Source organism: Oncorhynchus kisutch, linkage group LG11, assembly GCF_002021735.2.
Source record: "Oncorhynchus kisutch isolate 150728-3 linkage group LG11, Okis_V2, whole genome shotgun sequence".
Lineage (NCBI taxonomy): Eukaryota > Metazoa > Chordata > Actinopteri > Salmoniformes > Salmonidae > Oncorhynchus > Oncorhynchus kisutch.
The window spans coordinates 25,259,059-25,283,589 of record NC_034184.2 but is presented as its reverse complement, the minus strand read 5'-3'; the positions used below and the strand labels follow the sequence as shown (position 1 = coordinate 25,283,589).

At 43.3% G+C, this 24,531-nt stretch overlaps 1 protein-coding gene across 1 annotated transcript in view; it reads left to right on the top strand.

The window, feature by feature from the left end:
- Positions 1 to 24,531, top strand: part of LOC109898892 (PDZ domain-containing protein 7-like) — a 46,532-nt gene that overhangs the window by 12,991 nt on the left and 9,010 nt on the right. The window contains exons 8-15 of the mRNA XM_031835481.1: positions 2,899 to 2,904; positions 13,291 to 13,524; positions 13,733 to 13,738; positions 14,122 to 14,294; positions 16,362 to 16,453; positions 16,654 to 16,745; positions 18,746 to 18,814; positions 22,008 to 22,709. Of these exons, the coding sequence (XP_031691341.1) occupies positions 2,899 to 2,904; positions 13,291 to 13,524; positions 13,733 to 13,738; positions 14,122 to 14,294; positions 16,362 to 16,453; positions 16,654 to 16,745; positions 18,746 to 18,814; positions 22,008 to 22,709 (1,374 nt within the window). The remainder of the gene's footprint in view (positions 1 to 2,898; positions 2,905 to 13,290; positions 13,525 to 13,732; positions 13,739 to 14,121; positions 14,295 to 16,361; positions 16,454 to 16,653; positions 16,746 to 18,745; positions 18,815 to 22,007; positions 22,710 to 24,531) is intronic.

The window sequence follows — 24,531 nt, the reverse complement described above, 5'->3', positions numbered from 1 at the left end:
AACAAAGACCCGTAACAAAGAGATTACTTGTAACAAATGGGCTTTTCACATGGTAGTATTTGATTTAATTTAGTCAATTTACTTTAAAGGTGAATATGCAGAAATCGTGCCGGCCATTTCCTGGTTGATAATTTTTTTATTTTCAGATATAACAACAAAAACAGTACAACCGCAACCCCTCATTCTCTCATCCCATCCCTCCCATCCCTCCCTCCCTCCCTCCCATCCCTCCCTCCCTCCCTCCCATCCCTCCCTCCCTCCCTCCCTCCCTCCCTCCCTCCCTCCCTCCCTCCCTCCCTCCCTCCCTCCCTCCCAACCACCCACCCAACCACCCACCCACCCACCCTCCCTCCCTCCCTCCCTCCCTCCCTCCCATCCCTCCCTCCCTCCCTCCCTCCCTCCCTCCCAACCACCCACCCTCCCTCCCAACCACCCACCCACCCTCCCTCCCTCCCAACAACCCACCCATCAAGGTATCTATAAAAAATAAGTTAAATAGGAAAGAAAAGCAGAAACAAACAGTAATAGAGACAAAAACAATGGGGAAAAAAACTTCTATAAAAATTATCAGCACAAATGACCACTAGAACAGACATGACTGCTTCCCAAACTATGCAAGTTACACTAAGTAAAAGACAGGCTCTCCACGTATTGTATTAATGGGGACCAGATTAAGTCTAACTTTTGTTGGGACCCAAGCACAGTGTACCTAACCTTCTCCAGAGGCAGAGATGACATCACCTCCTTAACCCACTGCATAAAGGAGGGCGGCTTTGCAGACTTCAAGTGAAAGATGACAAGGCGGCGAGCTAGCAGAGTGGCAAATGCTTTCGCATTTTCCTGATGCGTGGTAGCATTCTGGTCTAGGGGAAGTTCCCCAATAATGTCAGTGACCGGGTTGGGGCTAACAGTTATATTACACATATGTGAGAATGTCTCAAAAATGGGGTCCCAGAGGTCACTCAAAGATGGCATGACCAAAACGTGTGTCCCACAGTCGCTGCATCTCAAACACTTGGGGTCAACATTTGGGTATATTTTTGCCAATCTGTCATTTGAGTAATGGAGACTGTGCAAAACCTTAAACTGAATAAGCCCATGCCTTATTCAAAATGTGTGGATACACTCAATACTTTGTTGCCGTATATCATCGGGTAGCTCGCCACCTATGTCTTGCTCCCATGCAGATTTTGTATTTGCAAAGAAAGGCGGATTAATGGTCTGTATTATGTTGTATAATCTCCAGATTGTGCCCTTCAGATAAGGGTTAAGATCTAAGCACCTCTCGAATGGACACTTAGGCTAAGCACCTCTCGACTGGACACTTAGGCTAAGCACCTCTCGACTGGACACGAGACAGTGGGCTCGAGTGTAAATTAATCTAAATGTTTTTTGGCTAAGCTGTGAGTTTGCAGGTATCTAAAAATGTGTTGGGTATTGGGAATATTATGGTCAACCAGTATTGAATAGGTCACAAAAATAACACCAGATCGCTCCTGTGCCAGAACTGGAATGCCGTGTCAATCTGTGACCCTGGGAAGAGATGATTAAATGTTAATGGAGAGCAGCCGCTTGCTTGTTTAAGTATAAAGTGACTTCGGAATTGGGACCAGATTTTAAGGGAGGGTTGCTAAAATTCTAAAAGTTCACCTAATTTCAGTTCATGTGACTAAACAAGCAATGTATAGTGTAGTGAATCAATGTACATTCTAAACCGCTGTGAAGTATATTGTCAATAACCAAAAATATTGTATTTTCAACATTTTGAAAGATGCAAAAACTAAACTTAAGAACGGGAAGCATAGAAATAGCACACATATAACAGATCTACAGTGCATTCGGAAAGTATTCAGACCCCTTGACTTTATCCACATTTTGTTATGTTACAGCCTTATTCTAAAATGGATTTAAAAAATATATACAGTGCCTTGCGAAAGTATTGAAGAATCAACAACAAGTGGGACACAATCATGAAGTGGAACGACATTTATTGGATATTATTGGATATCAAACTTTTTTAACAAATTAAAAACGGAAAAATTGGGCGTGCAAAATTATTCAGCCCCCTTAAGTTAATACTTTGTAGCGCCATCTTTTGCTGCGATTACAGCTGTAAGTCGCTTGGGGTATGTCTCTATCAGTTTTGCACATCGAGAGACTGAGATTTTTCCCATTCCTCCTTGCAAAACAGCTCGAGCTCAGTGAGGTTGGATGGAGAGCATTTGTGAACAGCAGTTTTCAGTTATTTCCACAGATTCTCGATTGGATTCAGGTCTGGACTTTGACTTGGCCATTCTAACACCTGGATATGTTTATTTTTGAACCATTCCATTGTAGATTTTGCTTTATGTTTTGGATCATTGTCTTGTTGGAAGACAAATCTCCGTCCCAGTCTCAGGTCTTTTGCAGACTCCATCAGGTTTTCCTCCAGAATGGTCCTGTGTTTGGCTCCATCCATCTTCCCATCAATTTTAACCATCTTCCCTGTCCCTGCTGAAGAAAAGCAGGACCAAACCATGATGCTGCCACCACCATGTTTGACAGTGGGGATGGTGTGTTCAGGGTGATGAGCTGTGTTGCTTTTACGCCAAACATAACGTTTTGCATTGTTGCCAAAAAGTTCAATTTTGGTTTAATCTGACCAGAGCACCTTCTTCCTCATGTTTGGTGTGTCTCCCAGGTGGCTTGTGGCAAACTTTAAACAACACTTTTTATGGATATCTTTAAGAAATGGCTTTCTTCTTGCCACTCTTCCATAAAGGCCAAATTTGTGCAATATACGACTGATTGTTGTCCTATGGACAGAGTCTCCCACCTCAGCTGTAGATCTCTGCAGTTCATCCAGAGTGATCATGGGCCTCTTGGCTGCATCTCTGATCAGTCTTCTCCTTGTATGAGCTGAAGGTTTAGAGGGACGGCCAGGTCTTGGTAGATTTGCAGTGGTCTGATACTCCTTCCATTTCAATATTATCGCTTGCACAGTGCTCCTTGGGATGTTTAAAGCTTGGGAAATATTTTTGTATCCAAATCCGGCTTTAAACTTCTTCACAACAGTATCTCGGACCTGCCTGGTGTGTTCCTTGTTCTTCATGATGCTCTCTGCGCTTTTAACGGACCTCTGAGACTATCACAGTGCAGGTGCATTTATACGGAGACTTGATTACACACAGGTGGATTGTATTTATCATCATTAGTCATTTAGGTCAACATTGGATCATTCAGAGATCCTCACTGAACTTCTGGAGAGAGTTTGCTGCACTGAAAGTAAAGGGGCCCAATTTTTCAGTTTTTGATTTGTTAAAAAAGTTTGAAATATCCAATAAATGTCGTTCCACTTCATGATTGTGTCCCACTTGTTGTTGATTCTTCACAAAAAAATACAGTTTCATATCTTTATGTTTGAAGCCTGAAATGTGGCAAAAGGTCGCAAAGTTCAAGGGGGCCAAATACTTTCGCCAGGCACTGTATATCATCAACCTACACACAATAAACCATAATGACAAAACAAAAACAGGTTTGTAGAATTTTTTGCAAATGTATTAAAATAAAAAAAGATCACATTTACATAAATATTCCGACCCTTTACTCAGTACTTTGTTGAAGCACATTTGGCAGTGATTACAGCCTAGAGTCTTCTTGGGTATGACTCTACAAGCTTGGCACACCTTTATTTGGTGAGTTTCTCCCATTCTTCTCTGCAGATCCTCTCAAGCGCTGTCAGGTTGGATGGGTAACGTTGCTGCACAGATATTTTCAGGTCACTCCAGAGATGTTTGATCGGGTTCTGGGCTCTGGCTGGGCCACTCAAGGACATTCAGAGACTTGTCCCAAAGCCACTCCTGCGTTGTCTTGGCAGTGTGCTTTGGGTCGTTGTCCTGTTGGAAGGTGAACCTTTGCCCCAGTCTGAGGTCCTGAGCACTCTGGAGCAGGTTTCCATCAAGGACCTCTCTGTACTTTGCTCCGTTCATCTTTCCCTCGATCCTGCCTAGTCTCCCAGTCTCTGCCGCTTGTGCCTTGACACAATCCTGGCTCTGTGCTCTTCGACCTCATGGCTTGTTTTTTTCTCTGACTTGCACTGTCAAATGTGGGACCTTATATAGACAGGTGTGTGCCTTTCCAAATCATGTCCAATCAATTTAATTTACCACAGGTGGACTTCAATCAAGTTGTAGAAACATCTCAAGGATGGTCAATGGAAACAGTATTCACCTGAGTTCAAGTTCGAGTCTCATAATAAAGGGTCTGAATAGTTGTCATTTTTTAAAAAGTCACCTGATAACTCCAATCTATCCTACAGTATACTGAACAAAAATATAAACACAACATGTAAAGTGTTTGTCCCATGTTTCATTAGCTGAAATGAAAGATCCCTGAAATGTTCCAAACGCACAAAAATTCCAAAAGCACAAAACGTTCTCTCAAAGTTTGTGTACACATTTGTTTACATCCCTGTTAGTGAGTATTTCTCCTTTGCCAAGATAATCCATCCACCTGACAGGTGTGGCATATCAAGAAGCTGATTAAATAGCATGATCACTACACAGGTGCACCTTGTGCTGGGTTTCCACTCTAAAGGAGGCCACTCTAAAATGTGCAGTTTTGTCACACAACACAATGCCACAGATGTCTCAAGTTTTCAGGGAGTGTGCATTTTGAATGCTGACTGCAGGAATGTCCACCAGAGCTGTTGCCAGAGTATTGAATGTTCATTTCTCTACCATAAGACACCTCCAATGTCGTTTAAGAGAATTTGGCAGTACTTCCAAACTGCTTCAGAACCGCAGACTAGTGTAACCACGCCAGCCCAGGACCTCCACATCTGGCTTCTTTACCTGTGGGATTCTTCTGCCGTTTCAGTTGTTCCCAATGGCACATGTTAAAAGTGGATGGCCCTTGATAATGTCCCGATTTTCTCTCACCTGAGCCACCACTGTCCTTTACAGTCCATTATGTCTTGTTAATTTTCCTACTAGTACACCAGCAACATGAGAGAAGTTTGGACGGGATCTCTCTCCATGCTCACTCCACGTGGACTCATGTGGCATGAGAGGCATGAGAGAAAAGGCAGTTGATAGCTTTGAGTGGATGCGGTGTACTGGCTGCTGGCACGGACTCAGGTCCCACGGTAGAAGTGGTGAAGGACCATAGTGAACGCCATTGTCACCATTACTTCAGCCGGTTAGAGGGGGTGAGGTATTCTTAATACAAATGTCTTAGACAAATGTCAAAGAGAAAAACAACACACAGTTTAAACAATTTTTTTTCCTAAAATTGGCTTATACTCCATGGCAATCTCACTGCAGAGTTAAAGGGTAAGGGAGTCAGAGGGCCAATCCTTTTTTGTTGAAGCAAGACAAAAACAAAGTACACAAAACAACAGCAATATACTTCTTTATATATCACTCGATATACTTCATATATCACTTGAGATGGGGAAATCTTAAATCCATTTTGAGTAACTGTTAACCAGTACCAATATATTTCTTATTTTTATAGGCAGGCATGTGAACAAAATCAATTTGCATATTTACCAAAGGCCCCCAGGGGACTGGTAATGCCCCCTTTGGACACATGACTTACATTGTGATTCATGCATCCCCCAAAAAACAACACTGCCTGTTAAATCAAAATAACGAATAGAATTAGAACTACAACCCGTGATGACTCCATCTTAACTTAATTGTATCCCATATGGTAATTCAAGGAATAGTAAAAAAGACTAGAGATAGGTGTACCATATTCAGGGGCAGTGGTCACTCTCTCTCTTTCTCTTGTTCCCTAATCACACACAGGACTGTTGATACATTCTAAACTTCTTCCTAATTTTCTAGTGTTTACATAGCCCATTTAAATCTCACCCAATGGCTCTAGTCTTTCTAGCGAGGGTGATCAGGTCTCAGGTCGAATCAGGTCAGAACAGAGGTCATTCAAGCCCATTAAGTGATTGTTTGATTCCCTGTACCTCAGACATGATTGAAAGATATTTCAAAAATGTTTGTGTATCTGATTTACATTGGGTTTTTCAGTACATTTCTTATGAAGGTGGGTTGTGTGTGCGTGCTGGCGTGTGTGTGGTAAAAATTGTAGGATAAAAACAAATTAAATGGCCATTCCTTACTTAATTTGGGAGCTACCTCAACAGCTGTATTCGGGCACCTTTACACTGCACAGCACACAGTCTCAATAACTTCTCTCCTAAGGCACCTGCCTCAGGAAGCCCCTCAAAGGGAAAGACACAGAACCAATGGAAAACATACAGTGTGGAGAACAAGTATTTGATACACTTTCCTACTTACAAAGCATGTAGAGGTCTGTAATTTTTATCATAGGTACACTTCAACTGTGAGAGACGGAATCTAAAACAAAAATCCAGAAAATCACATTGTATGATTTTTAAGTAATTAATTTGCATTTTATTGCATGACATAAGTATTTGATCACCTACCAACCAGTAAGAATTCCGGCTTTCACAGACCTGTTAGTTTTTCCTTTAAGAATTCCATCCTGTACTCCACTCATTTCCTGTATTAACTGCACCTGTTTCAACTCGTTACCTGTATAAAAGACACTTGTCCACACACTCCAACCTCTCCACAATTGCCAAGATCAGAGAGCTGTGTAAGGACATCAGGGATAAAATTGTAGACCTGCACAAGGCTGGGATGGGCTACAGGACAATAGGCAAGCAGCTTGGTGAGAAGGCAACAACTGTTGGCACAATTATTCGAAAATGGAAGAAGTTCAAGACGACGGTCAATCACCCTCGCTCTGGGGCTCCATGCAAGATCTCACCTCGTGAGGCAATGATCATGAGGAAGGTGAGGGATCAGCCCAGAACTACACGGCAGGACCTGGTCAATGACTTGAAGAGAGCTGGGACCACAGTCTCAAATAAAAACATTAGTAACACGCTACGCCGTCATGGATTAAAATCCTGCAGCGCACGCAAGGTCCCCCTGCTCAAGCCAGCGCATGTCCAGGCCCGTCTGAAGTTTGCCAATGACCATCTGGATGATCCAGAGGAGGAATGGGAGAAGGTCATGTGGTCTGATGAGACAAAAATAGAGCTTTTTGGTCTAAACTCCACTCGCCGTGTTTGGAGGAAGAAGAAGGATGAGTACAACCCCAAGAACACCATCCCAACCGTGAAGCATGGAGGTGGAAACATCATTCTTTGGGGATGCTTTTCTGCAAAGGGGACAGGAAGACTGCACCGTATTGAGGGGAGGATGGACGTGGCCATGTATCGCGAGATCTTGGCCAACAAACTTCTTCCCTCAGTAAGAGCATTGAAGATGGGTCGTGGCTGGGTCTTCCAGCATGACAACGACCCGAAACACACAGCCAGGGCAACTAAGGAGTGGCTCCGTAAGAAGCATCTCAAGGTCCTGGAGTGGCCTAGCCAGTCTCAGAGTCTGAACCCAATAGAAAATCTTTGCAGGGAGCTGAAAGTCCGTATTGCCCAGCGAGAGCCCCGAAACCTGAAGGATCTGGAGAAGGTCTGTATGGAGGAGTGGGCCAAAATCCCTGCTGCAGTGTGTGCAAACCTGGTCAAGAACTAAAGGAAACGTATGAGCTCTGTAATTGCAAACAAAGGTTTCTGTACCAAATATTAAGTTCTGCTTTTCTGATGTATCAAATATTTATGTCATGCAATAAAATGCTAATTAATTACTTAAAAATCATACAATGTGATTTTCAGGATTTTTGTTTTAGATTCCGTCTCTCACAGTTGAGATAATGATAAAAATTACAGACTTCTACATACTTTGTAAGTAGGAATACCTGCAAAATCGACAGTGTATCAAATACTTGTTCTCCCAAAAAAAGACTTGGTTGTGGACATTCCATACGTCCTGGAAGAGTTTTCTGCATCTTGGGCATTAAGTCTTGATAAACCCATGCGCATACAGAATTATACTTCAGACACATCAGATGATACAGTGTCCCGTCAAGCTGAATAGGCACCTTTTAAAGTAAACAGCCTCAGAGCTCCTCTCTTGTTGCACCTGTTGCATTCACATACAGTTCTGTACAAACTGTCCCTGGTACATAAACTAGTCAAAATATGAAACCTGCTAGGACCTTCAAAAGGTTGGTGCAGGATTATCAGCTCAATATTCGTTACTAAAAACATTTACTTGGATCTACTTATTCTGGACACAATTCCATGTAATGGAAACAGATGATTGTTTTAGATGACATTACTTACTTAAATCAATGGACACAGTTCTATGTAATGGAAACAGATGATTGTTTTTTTATGAAATTACCTTCTTACTTAAATCACTGGTGGTACTCAAACTATAGAACTGAGTAATAATAATTGGAAATGGTCAAAAACATGTCTTATTCAATTAATTATTCTGTCACAAATTTCTCCACTGTGTCCCTTACAGCCTGTTTGAGTTCAGTGTTTACTGGCGGCTATCGATTGTTCCACAGGAAGCTTATCTCTAACCCAAACACCAGACAGCGGCCTCTAATTTAATATCAGTACCAATGCTCAATCCTTCTGTTCGTCATGTGACCTTGTATTAAAACATTCACTTCTTCAAATTACTAAGACATTGCATTATTAGAGTGCTATCTGAAAGCCAATTACCATTCACTTTGTTACTTTCACTAGTCTCCATATGTTTCCCTCAACTTGGACTCCCTTCCCAATAGGAAGACCTTCTCAATCTTATACACTCTGATCACACTTTATGTTTCATACATATTAAATGTCCATTATTTCAAAATGTATTACCAGTGTGGTGAAAATGTCATAATAGTTTATAGTTGTATTGGTTACGGGTAAGTCAAGTCCCGTACAGTGCTTTAACCTTATCTTTATCACATGATCCGTGATGGACCCTGAACATTTCTCAGAATACTTTTTTACTTTACACCACTTACCTACGTCTACGAGTGGGTGTGCAAGTTGATTATTATTATTTATATTGTTACTTGATCATCTCTAGTAACCCATTCCAATCAGTATTATGTTACGTTATCTCTAGTAACCCATTATACATGTGTGTTACATCACAAATTCCTCCTCTACACCAGTGTTCCAGTCCTACAGGGGTTTAAATATTCACTCTAGTGTTCTATTTAACAGCATATTCAGAATAATACTCTCTTCTTTCGTATCTCCATACAGGATCCCAATTTAACATTATACATCTTTAGTTATTCACGTCCACACCACCTACAACGATCACAGCGCAGCAGGCCGAGAGGTACACATATCATGTTCTCGAGGAAATTTCAGTGTCCGTGGGCATCAATGAACTTCATTGTTTCCAGCCCTTATCCATCTCAGCTGTTGCCCTCTCAAACATTTCAATGGCTTCTCGTGTCAGTGCTCACTACCTGTAGATCGATGGGCGGTGGTGTTCATTATATGTATCTTCAACGGTTCCTTGTGGTTTCTCGACCACATAGACACTTCTCTTATAAATGCCTACAGACAATTGTCAGTGGGGCCTCCTGCCCTCACTCTAGCCTTCTCCTAAGACTAGCTTGACGCTACTTCCTATACATATATAATAACCATAGATAACGTAATAGATTGGAAAACTCAGCTAATAGAACTGGTTGGGGAATTCATTCACACACGCACAGTAATCTCCCATATTACCTCTTTCACACCCAAGCTAGTCCCCTGACAGCTCCCATTCACTCAGTACTTAATAGTATTACTATCCTAATTTCACTCCTTTTATTATCCAAATTTTAATCAGCTTAACACGTCCTTTCACACTCACACAACTTTCACATCCACATTCACTTAGTACTATTCCCAAACACACTCAGTAATCTCCCTTATTACTCCATGTACCTCTTCAATTATTCTCTTCCGGCTCTCACAGATCTGTTAATTTTTCTTTAAGAATCCCTCCTGTTCTCCACTCATTACCTGTATTAACTGCACCTGTTTGAACTCGTTACCTGTATAAAAGACACCTGTCCACACACTCAATCAAACAGACTCCAACCTCTCCACAATTGCCAAAACCAGGGAGCTGTGTAAGGACATCAGGGGTAAAATTGTAGACCTGCACAAGGCTGGGATGGGCTACAGGACAATAGGCAAGCAGCTTGGTGAGAAGGCAACAACTGTTGGCGCAATTATTAGAAAATGGAAGAAGTTCAAGATGACGGTCAATCACCCTCGGTCTGGGGCTCCATGCAAGATCTCACCTCGTGGGGCATCAATGATCATGAGGAAGGTGAGGGATCAGCCCAGAACTACATGGCAGGACCTGGTCAATGACCTGAAGAGAGCTGGGACCACAGTCTCAAATAAAACCATTAGTAACACGCTACGCCGTCATGGAATAAAATCCTGCAGCGCACGCAAGGTCCCCCTGCTCAAGCCAGCGCATATCCAGGCCCGTCTGAAGTTTGCCAATGACCATCTGGATGATCCAGAGGAGGAATGGGAGAAGGTCATGTGGTCTGATGAGACAAAAATAGAGCTTTTTGGTCTAAACTCCACTCGCCGTGTTTGGAGGAAGAAGAAGGATGAGTACAACCCCAAGAGCACCATCCCAACCGTGAAGCATGGAGGTGGAAACATCATTCTTTGGGGATGCTTTTCTGCAAAGGGGACAGGACGACTGCACCGGATTGAGGGGAGGATGGATGGGGCCATGTATCGCGAGATCTTGGCCAACAACCTCCTTCCCTCAGTAAAAGTATTGAAGATGGGTCGTGGCTGGGTCTTCCAGCATGACAACGACCCGAAACACACAGCCAGGGCAACTAAGGAGTGGCTCCGTAAGAAGCATCTGTGGCCTAGTCAGTCTCCAGACCTGAACCCAATAGAAAATCTTTTGAGGGAGCTGAAAGTCCGTATTGCCCAGCTACAGCCCCGAAACCTGAAGGATCTGGAGAAGGTCTGTATGGAGGAGTGGGCCAAAATCCCTGCTGCAGTGTGTGCAAACCTGGTCAAGAACTACAGGAAACGAATGATCTCTGTAATTGCAAACAAAGGTTTCTGTACCAAATATTAAGTTCTGCTTTTCTGATGTATCAAATACTTATGTCATGCAATAAAATGCTAATTAATTAATTAAAAATCATACAATGTGATTTTCAGGATTTTTGTTTTAGATTCCGTCTCTCACAGTTGAAGTGTACCTATGATAAAAACATGCTTTGTAAGTAGGAAAACCTGCAAAATCGGCAGTGTATCAAATACTTGTTCTCCCCACTGTATCTCCTATACATATAGAATAGCAACTTGTGTTAGTCACTGCAGAACACGTACTGTAGACACTTCTCTTATAAATGCCTACAGACATCTGTCAGCGGGGCTTTCCATGGTACCGTTACTTGCTCTCGCTGTAGTCTTCTCTCTAAGTCTGTCATATGTAGCACTACCACGGTTCTTCCATAGTCTCTACAGTCTCCATAGTCTCTACAGTATCTATGCTCTTTATAGTATCTATAGTCTCTACAGTATCTATGCTCTTTATAGTATCTATAGTCTCGCGTCTCTATAGCCTCTGTGTCTATAGTCTTGCCTCATACATATAGAATAACAGACGCACTTTCCCACATTCACTCAGTACTTATTATGCACATTTCAATCAGCTTACTATCCGAATTTCAGTCACTCAACTAATATTCCTTAACATCCAAATTTCAATATTTTAAAATCCAGATTTCAATCAGCTTAATAGCCACATTTCAATGCTGTTATTATCCCAACTTCAATCAGCTTAATACTTTCCACACTCACACAACATTCACATAAACATTCACTATACTCATACATCTCACATCCACATTCACTATACTCATACATCTCACATCCACATTCACTTCATGTTATTACTTGACTTAAGACTAGTGGTACCCTCCTCCATTTTGATGTTTTGTTTTATTGATTTTATCATAGTTTTTTTCAATTTTTATACAAATTCATTTAAATTGACTTACTGAAATCAGTTGCCGTGTCCCTCAATTGTTTGCGGATGTTGTGTCTCCTCCAGGCAGCTCACAGTTTTTGGTCAGATGGGAATTTTCCTCAAGCTTCATAAAATGCGCCATTGGTTTTCCTTGCAGACCCCCACTGGAAAGCTCCACATGGAGAATCAATCATCCTGATCATTGATGCCATATTGTCGTGGAAATTACCACCAGGGACACTCAAAGTCAATCTTGAATGAATCATCCTTTATTATCAGCACGCTGGAGAGGTTCCAACCAACTCAATGCACCAAGTACACATGTCAATCAGGAGCTCCACCTGGGGTAGTCCCGTTAGTTCTCTTATATACAGACAAGTTATATTCGCAGGATTTTGCTTATTCATCATTCATAATTAATTAATCATTAAAGTTTGCTTCATTCATGTGACCGACCAATACTGGGTCATGCATGTGACAGACCAAGACCTCACAAGGTTTCTTCTCTAAGCTGAGACCTTGAAACTGAGATTTTTTGTTCTCAAGACAATGGTCTGGGCGTACTGCCAAATTACAGATACTGATAGTGAGGAGTCATTCAGTCACTTGCATGAATACAGAAATTGGTTATTAGAAAAGCAAAAACATAAAATGTTCCGTCACACTATGATAGTGCAACTATATAACCATGATAGGGCATTTATGTACCCATGATAGAAGCCCTATGTCCAACTAGCTCTCACAGTCTCACGTCAGAATTAGATGTTCATCCATGTTGAAGTTGTTGCAAAGTGTTTAAAGTTAAGTTCAGGCATTAACTCCAGAATCTTAAGGTTAGGCATTAACTCCAAATGGTTAAGGTAAGAGTTAAGGTTTGGGATAGGATTAAAACCCAAATCCCCAAAATATATTGTATTACTGGATTTTAACTTTCAACCTTTGGAATCAGAGGCAGATGATTACACCCATTTGCCATTCCCATCCACAACACCTGAAAAAAAACTACTTGAAGGTAACAGCGCTCACTGTTGCCCCTAGTGGCTGGTTTCCACGTCATCTCCCGACATCCTCAGACATGGATGGATGTCGAATACTGACTTGTATCATGGGTGACCAGGCTTTCTGTCAGTTTTCCCTGACCTAAGGCCCACACCAAAGTTTCCTGGGGATCGCAGGGCCTTACTTGATTTGACCGTTCCCCCTAACCACCAAAGGACAAGCAACAGCTGCAGAAGAAGTGAAGAGTAGGCGGAGTGCTAGTCACGTCAGATCTAGTATTCAAACTCAACAGTATCAAATCAATTAATACAGTATATTATGATGTCACTTAACAAATCATGAGGTGGTGCATTAACCTTGATCTCTATCCATGCTGCTCCCTCAGAGGACAAGCAGAAGAAGAAGAAGCAGGGAAAGGAGAAGAGTGCAGGAGAGAGAGAGGGCAGCAAGACCCTGCAGCGCTCCAAGACCTTCGTCAGCCTCCTTTTTAAGAGAGATGCACGGAGAGACACGTCCAGGAACAGGAGAGAGAGAGACACATCACGGGACAGTAGAGAGACAGTGACAGGGGACTCCCACAGGGGTCGATTTAAATCACCCTCCCACCATGCTGACAAGGGTGAGAGGACCAAGATACACTGGTACAAGAAAGACACATCCTACATTCACTTGGACAACCACACAAACACATGAATGCATGCATGTTAGCAATCAGACACACAAAAGCACCAGTCCTTCCATCTCAGACTGGAGACCTTCACGCCCATATCCCTGTTCAACCCTGACCATAGCCACGACCCTAACCCTAACCCTAGCTTAATGCCCAGATCCCGGTTCAACCCTAACCATAGCCTCGACCCAACCCTAGCGTCATGCCCACATCCCGGTTTAACCCTAACCATAGCCTCAACCCTAACTCTCAACCACAACCCGAACACTAACCTCACTGTGCAACCCAAGGTTTTAACCTAACCCCACTGGCTATGATACCTCACCCTTACCTCTACCAACTCGCTAGCGTCGCTAAACAGATGTCTCCTAATCACTCTCTAGCATTTTACTAGCATTTACTACTACTCACTCAGTAGCTCTGTAATTTTGTGGTTCAGAGAACAAGCACATTTTCTGTCGCTGTGTTATTTGACCAATGTCAACGTTCATTGTGTGATCATGTTGTTCTATATATCTCCGGATATCTGCCCCCCTGACTCGCTAGATAAAGAGAGGGGTCGTCCGTTCCAGCTGTTGACGTCTCCAAGGGAGACCCGTGCTGGGTTGAAGGACAGCAGCCCCCTGCTTCACCCTGAGACCCTGGGAGAAGTGGAGAACATGGCCAGGAAACTGCTCAGTCAGGATGAGGTCACTGCAGTCATGAGACACTGTAAGCGGGTGAGTCACTGAGCCAAAATGTCAGACTGAGTGAAACACTGTAAATGGGGGCTCTTCTGAGCTGTAATGGCTAATGGAGACATTTTAAGAGTAAATTCTGAACCAAAATGGCAGACTGAGACACTCGGAGAGGGAAAATGCTGAGCTGTAATGACTGTCATAAGACAATGCAGGTAAGTGAGTTCCTGAAACAAAACAGCATATTGAGTGAGACACTGCAGAGCTACTGAGCCGGAATGGCTGTCTGAAACAGTGCAAGGGCCAATCCAGAAACAATTCCTTGCCCCTCTTCCTAGACCCTACCACTTTGATGTCCGTAGAAATGAAGGAATCAGACATACAGAAACAGAAACAAAAATAACAAAGCAAGAAAATAACATTATTTCAATCAGGCACTTGTGTGAGTGATGCGGGGCTGGATGCGGGGCGGGATGTCACGAAATGGTCCCTTGAAGTCGTCAGGACATTGAGTCATGGTCCCCTAGAGGTTCTATCTACAGTAGTTCCCTGTTGGTGCTGGGGTCGTCCCTGAGGACGTTTTTAAGACTTTCTTGGTACATTGTGTCATGGCCCCCCGAGGACGTTTTGTCTCGTTTTGTCCGGTTTGTCCCGGGTATGTTTTTTCAGGTCATTCTTGTAATGTTGTGTCATGGTCCCGTGGAGGTTTTTGTCCAGTTTCCAGTTTGTCCTTGGGACGTCACCTGATGGTTGCATAGAAACGCCCCCCCCCCAATAAAAAAAAAATTCTACCCAGGGCACACACACCCTAGTTTCAGTACACATCACCCCTTGTTACTGTTCCCAAGCCCATCAAAGCCCTGATTGGTGAACTGTTGATCCAGTCACAGCTCGCTTCTCCTAGCCCTCAGAAAACTAGACACAGGAGTGTTCTTGCAATGTTCCAATGAAACATGTCTAACATGTTATATTCTGAGAACAGTCAGTGAATGTTTGGTTTTAACACCAAACTTTAACACCAAAACATGCTAAATAGTTTCTTAGGAGGTTTTAACTAACATACATAGAATGTTCCCCCAACTAACGGAAAACCGGACACTCCAACATCAGGGGAACATTACAGGTAACATAATAAAAACGTTCTCTCCCTAGAATTGTTAGCTGGGATGAGCCTGTCTAGTGGATTTAAGCAACGTTCGCACGCTTTCTGGCAGCCTTCATGGCAGGGATCAGTTATTTTTGCCTCTGGCGCACAGCTTGGTTCCTCTCAATTTCAGACATACAGTACCTACCACTTTCGGAGCAGCTAACAATGAACAGACTGTACCCATAGTACTGTAGACTGATGAGTTTCATGTAAAGTATGGTTTCCTGTGTGTGTCTGAATGTCTGACAATGATCGGTGAGTCCGCCGGCGTCTCAGACAAAAGACAGATTTTCCCCGTCATTTATAGATGTAGGATCTTAATTTGAGCCAGTTTGCGACAGCAGAAAAATAATCCTGCAGCAACAGGAAATGTGAATTATTATGTGGATTATAATTAATGGACATTTTTGTAGGGGTTGATACGTACATTTTTCATTAGGGCAAATCAAGTCTGAAACTCAAATACACTACAAGTTGAATTTCCTATCTGCAACAAAATAGTGATGAAATTAAGACCCAACATCTGTATGACAAGGGTCAAATATCAGCCACCATCTGATCTCGCTCTCCCAGTCTAGCGATATGTGTCTGATAGTGTATGTATGTTTTTAAATAAACAATGCTTCTGATGGAGCTCCTCTCTTTCTCTCTCTCTCCCTCTATCCATCACACTCACTCGCTCTACTCCTCACACCAAAATGGTCAACTCCTCAGCTTTTCCTTCAGAACTCTGCATAAGCTATCAGGGTGGCATCATCTGTATCTTGTCTCAAATCCACACACGTGCATAGCGGGTAGAGGGAAGGGAATAGAGGCTTGACCTAGGGGTACATTTTTTAAGATGAATACTGTGAATCTTCTCTCACCTGTCCAGTTGTTTCAGATGTAGGAAAGGAAAACAACATTATTTATTATAGACTATTAAGATGAACCCTCTCTCTTTCTCTCTCTATCTGTATCAGTTTATGGTGGAGTGTGTGGTGGAGGATCTAGTACACCCTCTACTGGCCATACTGGACCGACCTGAGAAACTACTACTGATACGAGAGATCAGGTGTGTGTGTGCACGCGTATGTCTGTCCGTCCATGCGTGTGTTTACATGTGGGATGTTTGTGTGTGTGTGTGTGTGTGCTATATGCTAGTGTGGTTAATGTACTCCATGGTGTGTCACTACTACTGATACGACAAAAGCAGGTGTGTGTGTGTCTGCATGTGTAGTTCCTCTCACCAAGCCTCTCTCTGTGTCTTTCCAGGATGCTGATCCCTCCTACAGAGTTGGGCCGTTTTGACAGTATTGTCATGCCCTTTGAACTGGAGGCCTACGACATACTGAAGAGCCGCTCATGTAAGAACATCAAAAATATCCGGGGCGGCAGTCTGTTTCTGCTCTAGTGCTAACTCCTTATAGAAGAGGCAGGTGGCAGCGGGAGGAGGTAGGGAACTGGTCTGTCTGCCCAATATAAAGGATCAAAACTGACAGAGGAACAAAAATAGCATAAATAGGAAAGTACAGTTGAATACATTTAGGTTGCAGTCATTTAAACAGTTTTTTCAACGACTCCACACATTTCTTGTTAACAAACTATAGTTTTGTCGTTTAGGACATCTACTTTGTGCATGACACAAGTCATTTTTCCAACAATTGTTTACAGACAAATTATTTCACATATAATTCAATTTATCACAATTCCAGTGGGTCAGAAGTTTACATACACTAAGTTGGGTGTGCCTTTAAACAGCTTGGAAAATTCCAGAAAATCATGTCATGGCTTTAGAAGTGGATGTATTTCAAGTCCTACCTTCAAACTCAGTGCCTCTTTGCTTGACATCATGGGAAAATCAAAAGAAATCAGCTAAGATCTCATAAAAACCATTGTAGGCCTCCACAAGTCTGGTTCATCCTTGGGAGCAATTTCCAAACGCCTGAAGGTACCATGTTAATCTGTACAAACAATAGTACGCAAGTATAAACACCATGGGACCACGCAGCCTTCATACCACTCAGGAAGGAGACACGTTCTGTCTCCTAGAGATGAACGTACTTTGGTGCAAAAAGTGCAAATCAATCCCAGAACAACAGCAAAGGACCTTGTGAAGATGCTGGATGCTGAAAACGAGTCCTATATCAACATAACCTGAAAGGCCGCTCAGCAAGGAAGAAGCCACTGCTCCAAAACTGCCATAAAAAAGACAGGCAACGGTTTGCAACTGCACATGTGGACAAATATCATACTTTTTGGAGAAATGTCCTCTGGTCTGATGAAACAAAAATAGAACTGTTTGGCCATAATGACCATTGTTATGTTTGGAGGGAAAGGGGAGGCTTGCAAGCCGAAGAACACCATCCCAACTGTGAAGCATGGGGGTGGCAGCATCATGTTGTGGGGGTGCTTTGCTGCAGGAGGGACTGGTGCACTTCACAAAATAGATGGCATCATGAGGAGGAAAATTATGTGGATATATTGAAGCAACATCTCAAGACATCAGTCAGGAAGTTAAAGCTTGGACGCAAATGGGTCTTCCAAATGGACAATGGCCCCAAGCATACTTCCAAAGCTGTGGCAAAATGGCTTAAGGACAACAAAGTCAAGGTATCGGAGTGGCCATCACAAAGCCCTGACCTCAATCCCATAGAATATTTTTTTTTAAATGAAAAAGCATGTGCTTTGACCCTAGAAATAGCATTGTTGAGAGACTTGGTCAGTCAATTGCTAATATACTAAAACTCTTAATAACCTGTGGATTCTATTCGACTAGATACATTCAAATTGTACTGTATGTTAAACATCACAGCATAGTTGAAAGATATATGGCTCGTAGAAATCAGAAGAGGGTGGCCAGCAGAGATAGGTGGGATGGGCAGAGAGAAGCTGAGGGTTGGGATGTGGAACTGGAGACAAGTGGGAGTGGAGTTTCTGACGGTCAAAGATAAATGTCAAAATAAACCCCCCCCAAAAATATGTTTTGAATGACTGTTATATCCCATGCCTGTTTGCCTCAGGCTGAGGTACAAGCAGGTGCTTGTACGTGTGTACACATGCATTCAAACGCACTCATGTGCACACACTCGGACACATACACATATGTAAATAGCGCCACACATGCACTCAAACACATACAGTCGGCCTTGCTGTTTTGATTTTTGTTGTCCTTGATTTCTGTTGTTTGTTTGCATTGTTGTTTTCCTTAGTTGTTGTCTTTTGTTCATTTTGTTGGTGCATTGGTGGACAGTGGCATGGTGGTGGGAAGGGGTTGGGGGGAGTGGAGGGAGAGTTTTGTTGGGGGGGGTAATGTTTTGTATTCTAGTATTGTATGTTTATATCTTTGTTGTGTTCTCGTCCTCAGTGAGGTCTCCTGTCCTGCGCTCTCCTCGCAGTGGAACCCCTCGACGACACCTCATCACCCCCATACCAGGTCTCCCTCTCTGTGTGTGTGTGTGTAATGCCCCCTCATTCCCCCATCCCTCCCTCTCTCTCTCTCTCTCTCTCTCTCTCTCTCTCTCTCTCTCTCTCTCTCTCTCTCTCTCTCTCTCTTCACCCACTCTCTTTCTCTAACAGCTCTCCTCTGCCTGATCCCAATAGGATATTATATAACCAGAGAACTTATCTTCCTCCTCCTCATCTCTTCCTGTCTCTTCTTCTTCTCCTCTTTTCATATCTCCTCTCACCTCCTTCTTTTTCCGGTACATCTCATATCCTATCTGACTGAAACACCTGCTCAATATCCAATATCCATTTCATACACATGCATCACACACACAGGGACGGCCCTAGAGTTTTGGTGGTCCCAAAACAAAATGTTGTTGGGGGGCCCCCCACCTCGAGGTCAAAACCTTTTGGTGGCCCCCGTCTTGACGGCAGAAAGAAAAAAAGGTATGTTTTAGAGTTCATTTCCAGTAATTCAACACATTTTGCAATGAGGTGCAGAGAAAATGTTGCAGTTTCAAAGCAAGTTTGCTGCAATTTTACACATTTTGCCATGGTTCTGTGGGATAAATTCGCTACATGACAGATCATTTCCTGCAATTCTACACATTTTGGCAAGGGCCGGAGAGAAGATTTAGATATATTCTAACAAATCTATTGAAATTCTACACATTTTGCCATAACCTATGTCATGTTAATATGATATTTGCGTGAGAGTGACTACCAAAATCAATGGGGGACCTCTGGAGGTCAAGGCCCCTGGGCATGTGCTCTTCGAGCCTGGTTGATAATTCAGCCATGATTACTACAAGTTTATATAGCTAGCTAAACTAACTGACTAAAAATGTTAGCTGACATGCATGGGCTAATTGAGCTAATTGACTGCCAGTGACTGACATAACAAAAGAAAAATGGCTGATGCACAACAACATTTTGAAATTGCACATTGTGTATTCTACTACTTTAACTTTTTAACAGTAAGAGCTCTTGAGAACCCGGGGTCTAAGCAACCGCTTATGTCGCTTAGGCCCAGCCCCGGCCCTGCACACAAACACACACAAACACACAGGCCTGTGTCAGATGACTTCAGTAGGAAGGCTTGTATTACATCTCTGTGAGAAACACAAAAGCCAGAAAGGAGCAGTGTTAAGTCATAGACATGCGTGGGCTGACTGCATGGAGCCTTTGAAGCCTTTCTCAAACTAGACCAATTCAAGAGTCAGACACAGTGCATGTGTGTGTGCATACCTTAAAAGCTTCTCAAAATCTCTCCATTCAAGAGTAAAAAACGCAGAGGGAAGGCATTTTCTACCGCCGCCACAGAAGTAAATGACCCCGGCCATCTAGCACTCAGAGGTGAGGGGTTAAGGGGTTGAAAGGTCAGCTCTCCACCAGGGCGGAAGAAAACAGATATGTCAAACACAGCCAGTGAGTTCTGACAGGTCAGGGTGATGACCTACGATAGAGATATGCAGATTGGGCCCTTTGGTGAATGGACTCCATTTTGTAAACTCCCACACAGTGTCACTGCCAAACAGACGGTTGACCAGTGCTAGGAAGGTTTATAACTATAGTACAATACAGTGGGTCTTCTGGGGTTAAAGGGAATGAGTGAGTGTCGGTGTGTGTGTGTGTGTTAATATGTGTGTGATAACATGTACAGTGGGGCAAAAAAGTATTTAGTCAGCCACCAATTATGCAAGTTCTCCCACTTAAAAAGATGAGAGAGGCCTGTAATTTTCATCATAGGTACACTTCAACTATGACAGACAAAATTAGAAAATTTTGAAAATCACATTGTAGGATTTTTAATGCATTTATTTGCAAATTATGGTGGAAAATAAGTATTTGGTCAATAACAAAAGTTTATCTCAATACTTTGTTATATACCCTTTGGTACCTGTTGGCAATGACAGAGGTCAAACATTGTCTGTAAGTCTTCACAAGGTGAAGAATTAATTCATCCATGCAGATCTCCTCTAGAACAGTGATGTTTTGGGGCTGTTGCTGGGCAACACAGACTTTCAACTCCTTCCAAAGATTTTCTATGGGGTTGAGATCTGGAGACTGGCTAGGCCACTCCAGGACCTTGAAATGCTTCTTACGAAGCCACTCCTTCATTGCCCGGGCGGTGTATTTGGGATCATTGTCATGCTGAAAGACCCAGCCACGATTCATCTTCAATGCCCTTGTTGATGGAATGAGGTTTTCACTCAAAATCTCACAATACATGGCCCCAATCATTCTTTCCTTTACACGGATCAGTCGTCCTGGTCCCTTTGCAGAAAAACAGCCCCAAAGCATGATGTTTCCACCCCCATGCTTCACAGTAGGTATGGTGTTCTTTGGATGCAACTCAGCATTCTTTGTCCTCCAAACACGACGAGTTGAGTTTTTACCAAAAAGTTATATTTTGGTTTCATCATTCATATGACATTCTCCCAATCTTCTTCTGGATCATCCAAATGCTCTCTAGCAAACTTCAGACGGGCCTGGACATGTACTGGCTTAAGCAGGGGGACACGTCTGGCACTGCAGGATTTGAGTCCCTGGCGGCGTAGTGTGTTACTGATGGTAGGCTTTGTTATTTTGGTCCTAGCTCTCTGCAGGTCATTCACTAGGTCCCCCCTGTGTGGTTCTGGGATTTTTGCTCACCGTTCTTGTGATAATTTTGACCCCACGGGGTGAGATGTTGCGTGGAGTCCCAGATCGAGGGAGATTATCAGTGGTCTTGTATGTCTTCCATTTCCTAATAATTGCTCCCACAGTTGATTTCTTCAAACCAAGCTGCTTACCTATTGCAGATTCAGTCTTCCCAGCCTGGTGCAGGTCTACAATTTTGTTTCTGGTGTCCTTTGACAGCTCTTTGGTCTTGGCCATAGTGGAGTTTGGAGTGTGACTGTTTGAGGCTGTGGACAGGTGTCTTTTATACTGATAACAAGTTCAAACAGGTGCCATTAATACAGGTAATGAGTGGAGGACAGAGGAGCCTCTTAAAGAAGAAGTTACAGGTCTGTGAGAGCCAGAAATCTTGCTTGTTTGTAGGGTACCAAATCCTACTCCTTTCTCATTTTGTCTGTTGAAGTGTACCTAGGCCTCTCTCATCTTTTTAAGTGGGAGAACTTGCACAATTGGTGGCTGACTAAATACTTTTTTTGCCCCAATGTATATCTCCTCTCCAGACTACCATGGTGGTTTCCAGCTTCAGCCAGCCAAGGACTTGGGGAGAGACCGTCAGCTGATGGAAGACCTAGAGAGACTACGTGTGTCTGGCCTCCAGGATGGTCTCCTGCCCCCTTCCCGTGCTTTCTCCCCCCTCTTGGATGTCCCCATGGACAGCTACACCCACCACACCCCACGCTCACGCTCTCCGAGCCCCTCACCCCCCAACTGGCTCCTCACAGAATCCCCACACACTACCAGACGCCAACCCCAAACCAACCACTCTCCAAATAGGCGAGACAATGGTTTGTCCTGGCCCCGGCACTATGATGAGACCTCATTGCTGTCGGAAGATACCACTCCAGAGCGGGGGCGGTCGCCGGTGAGGAACAAACATAATGGAAGGGTCAGGAGGGACCAATGGGAGGGCGGCCCTGAGAGGAAGGGAGGGATGGCCGAGGGGTACATGGAGGTGAGAGTACACTTACCCCCCAGGAACATTCAACCCACCCAGGCTCAGGTGCTTGAGCCTCCCCCACAGGACCGAAGCCCCTCGACAGGGAGGGAGAGGGTGGGACAAGGCCAGAGAGGGAAGGTGAAGCAAGTGAACAGACTTTCGCCAGGACGGTCACAGAATGGTCACCATGGAAACGCAACACCTGTAGCCATTCAGGAGTATGAGATCACCACGGTGACTATCTCCAAAACAAAACAGTCTCTGGGTGAGTAGGCCTATTTGAGAGTCACCAACTAATCTGCAGCCTGCTAGTACTCTACCTTACCAGTAGAGATCAGTGTTATTACATAACAATGGCCCTGTATAAAATAAACCCCTTGTAAGGCTGTATACAAAGTGTAACACATCTGATTCAACTGTCTTTTTTTGTTGTTCTATTTTTACATATATTTTTATTGGATATCCCCCCCCAGCTCTACCGTCAACAAATGCAATAAATTCAATAAATATGGCACTTTACATAACAAAAGCAGTTCATACGTTCTCATAGATCATCATATAGTGTTAAAATCCTAGAATATTGGAAGGGAAGGTGCACATTTTCTAAGATTGACATAAATGTTCAAGCATATACTCACACATACTGTACATGTACATACACTGCCTTCAGAAAGTATTCATACACCTTGACTTATACCGCATTTTGATGTTACAGTCTGAATAAAACATGTAAAAAAAAAATTCTCATCAATCTACACACAATACCCCATAATGACAAAGCAGAAACAGGTTTTAAGACATTCTTGCAAATGTATTACAAATAAAAAACAGAAATACTTTAACATAAGTATTCAGACCCTTTGCTATGAGACTCGACATTGAGATCAGGTGCATCCTGTTTCCATTGATCATCCTTGAGATGTTTCTACAACTTGATTGGAGTCCACCTGCGGTAAATTCAATTGATTGGATATGATTTGGAAAGGTACGCACCTGTCTATATAAGGTCCCACAGATCTGGGTAACGGTACCAGCACATTTCTGCAGCATTGAAGGTCCCCAAGAAAACAATGGACCTCAGACCATGAGGGACAATATTCTCTGGTCTGATGAAACCAAGATTGAACTCTTTGGCCTGAACGCCAAGCAGAACATCTGGAGGAAACCCGGCACCATCCCTACAGTGAAGCACGGTGGGGGTAGCATCATGCTGTGGGGATGTTCTTCAGCAGCAGGGACTGGGAGACTAGTCAGAATCAAGGGAAAGATGAACGGAGCAAAGTACAGAGAGCTCCTTGATGAAAACCTGCTCCAGAGAGCTCAGGACCTCTGACTGGGGCAAAGGTTCACCTTCCAACAGGATAATGACCCTAAGCACACACCCAAGACAACGCAGGAGTGGCTTTGGGACAAGTCTCTGAATGTCCTTTTGTGGCCCACCCAGAGCCTGGACTTGAACCTGATCGAACATCTCTGGAGTGACCTGAAAATAGAGGCGCAGCAACACTCCCCATCCAACCTGACAGAGCTTGAGAGGATCTGCAGAGAAGAATGGGAGAACTCCCCAAATACAGGTGTGCCAAGTGTAACGGCGTTCTTCGTTTGTTGAAAGAGAGTCGGACCGAAATGCGGTGGTTACTCATGTTTTTAATGAAAAAAGTGACGGTACATGAAATAACGAATAAATACAAAAACAACAAACGGAATGTGAAACCTAATTACAGCCTATCTGGTGAACCTACACAGAGACAGGAACAATCACCCACGAAATACAAAGTGAAACTCAGGCTACCTAAATACGGTTCCCAATCAGAGACAACAAGAAACACCTGACTGATCGAGAACCGCCTCAGGCAGCCCAAACCTAACTAGACACACCCCTAATCAGCCGCGATCCCAAATACAACAAACCCCAATACGAAATACAACACGTAAACACCTGTCACACCCTGGCCTGACCAAATATATAACGAAAACACAAAACACTAAGACCAAGGCGTGACACCAAGCTTGTAGCTGTCACGCTCTGACCTTAGATATCTCTGTTTTCTATATTTTGGTTAGGTTAGGGTGTGACGAGGGTGGGT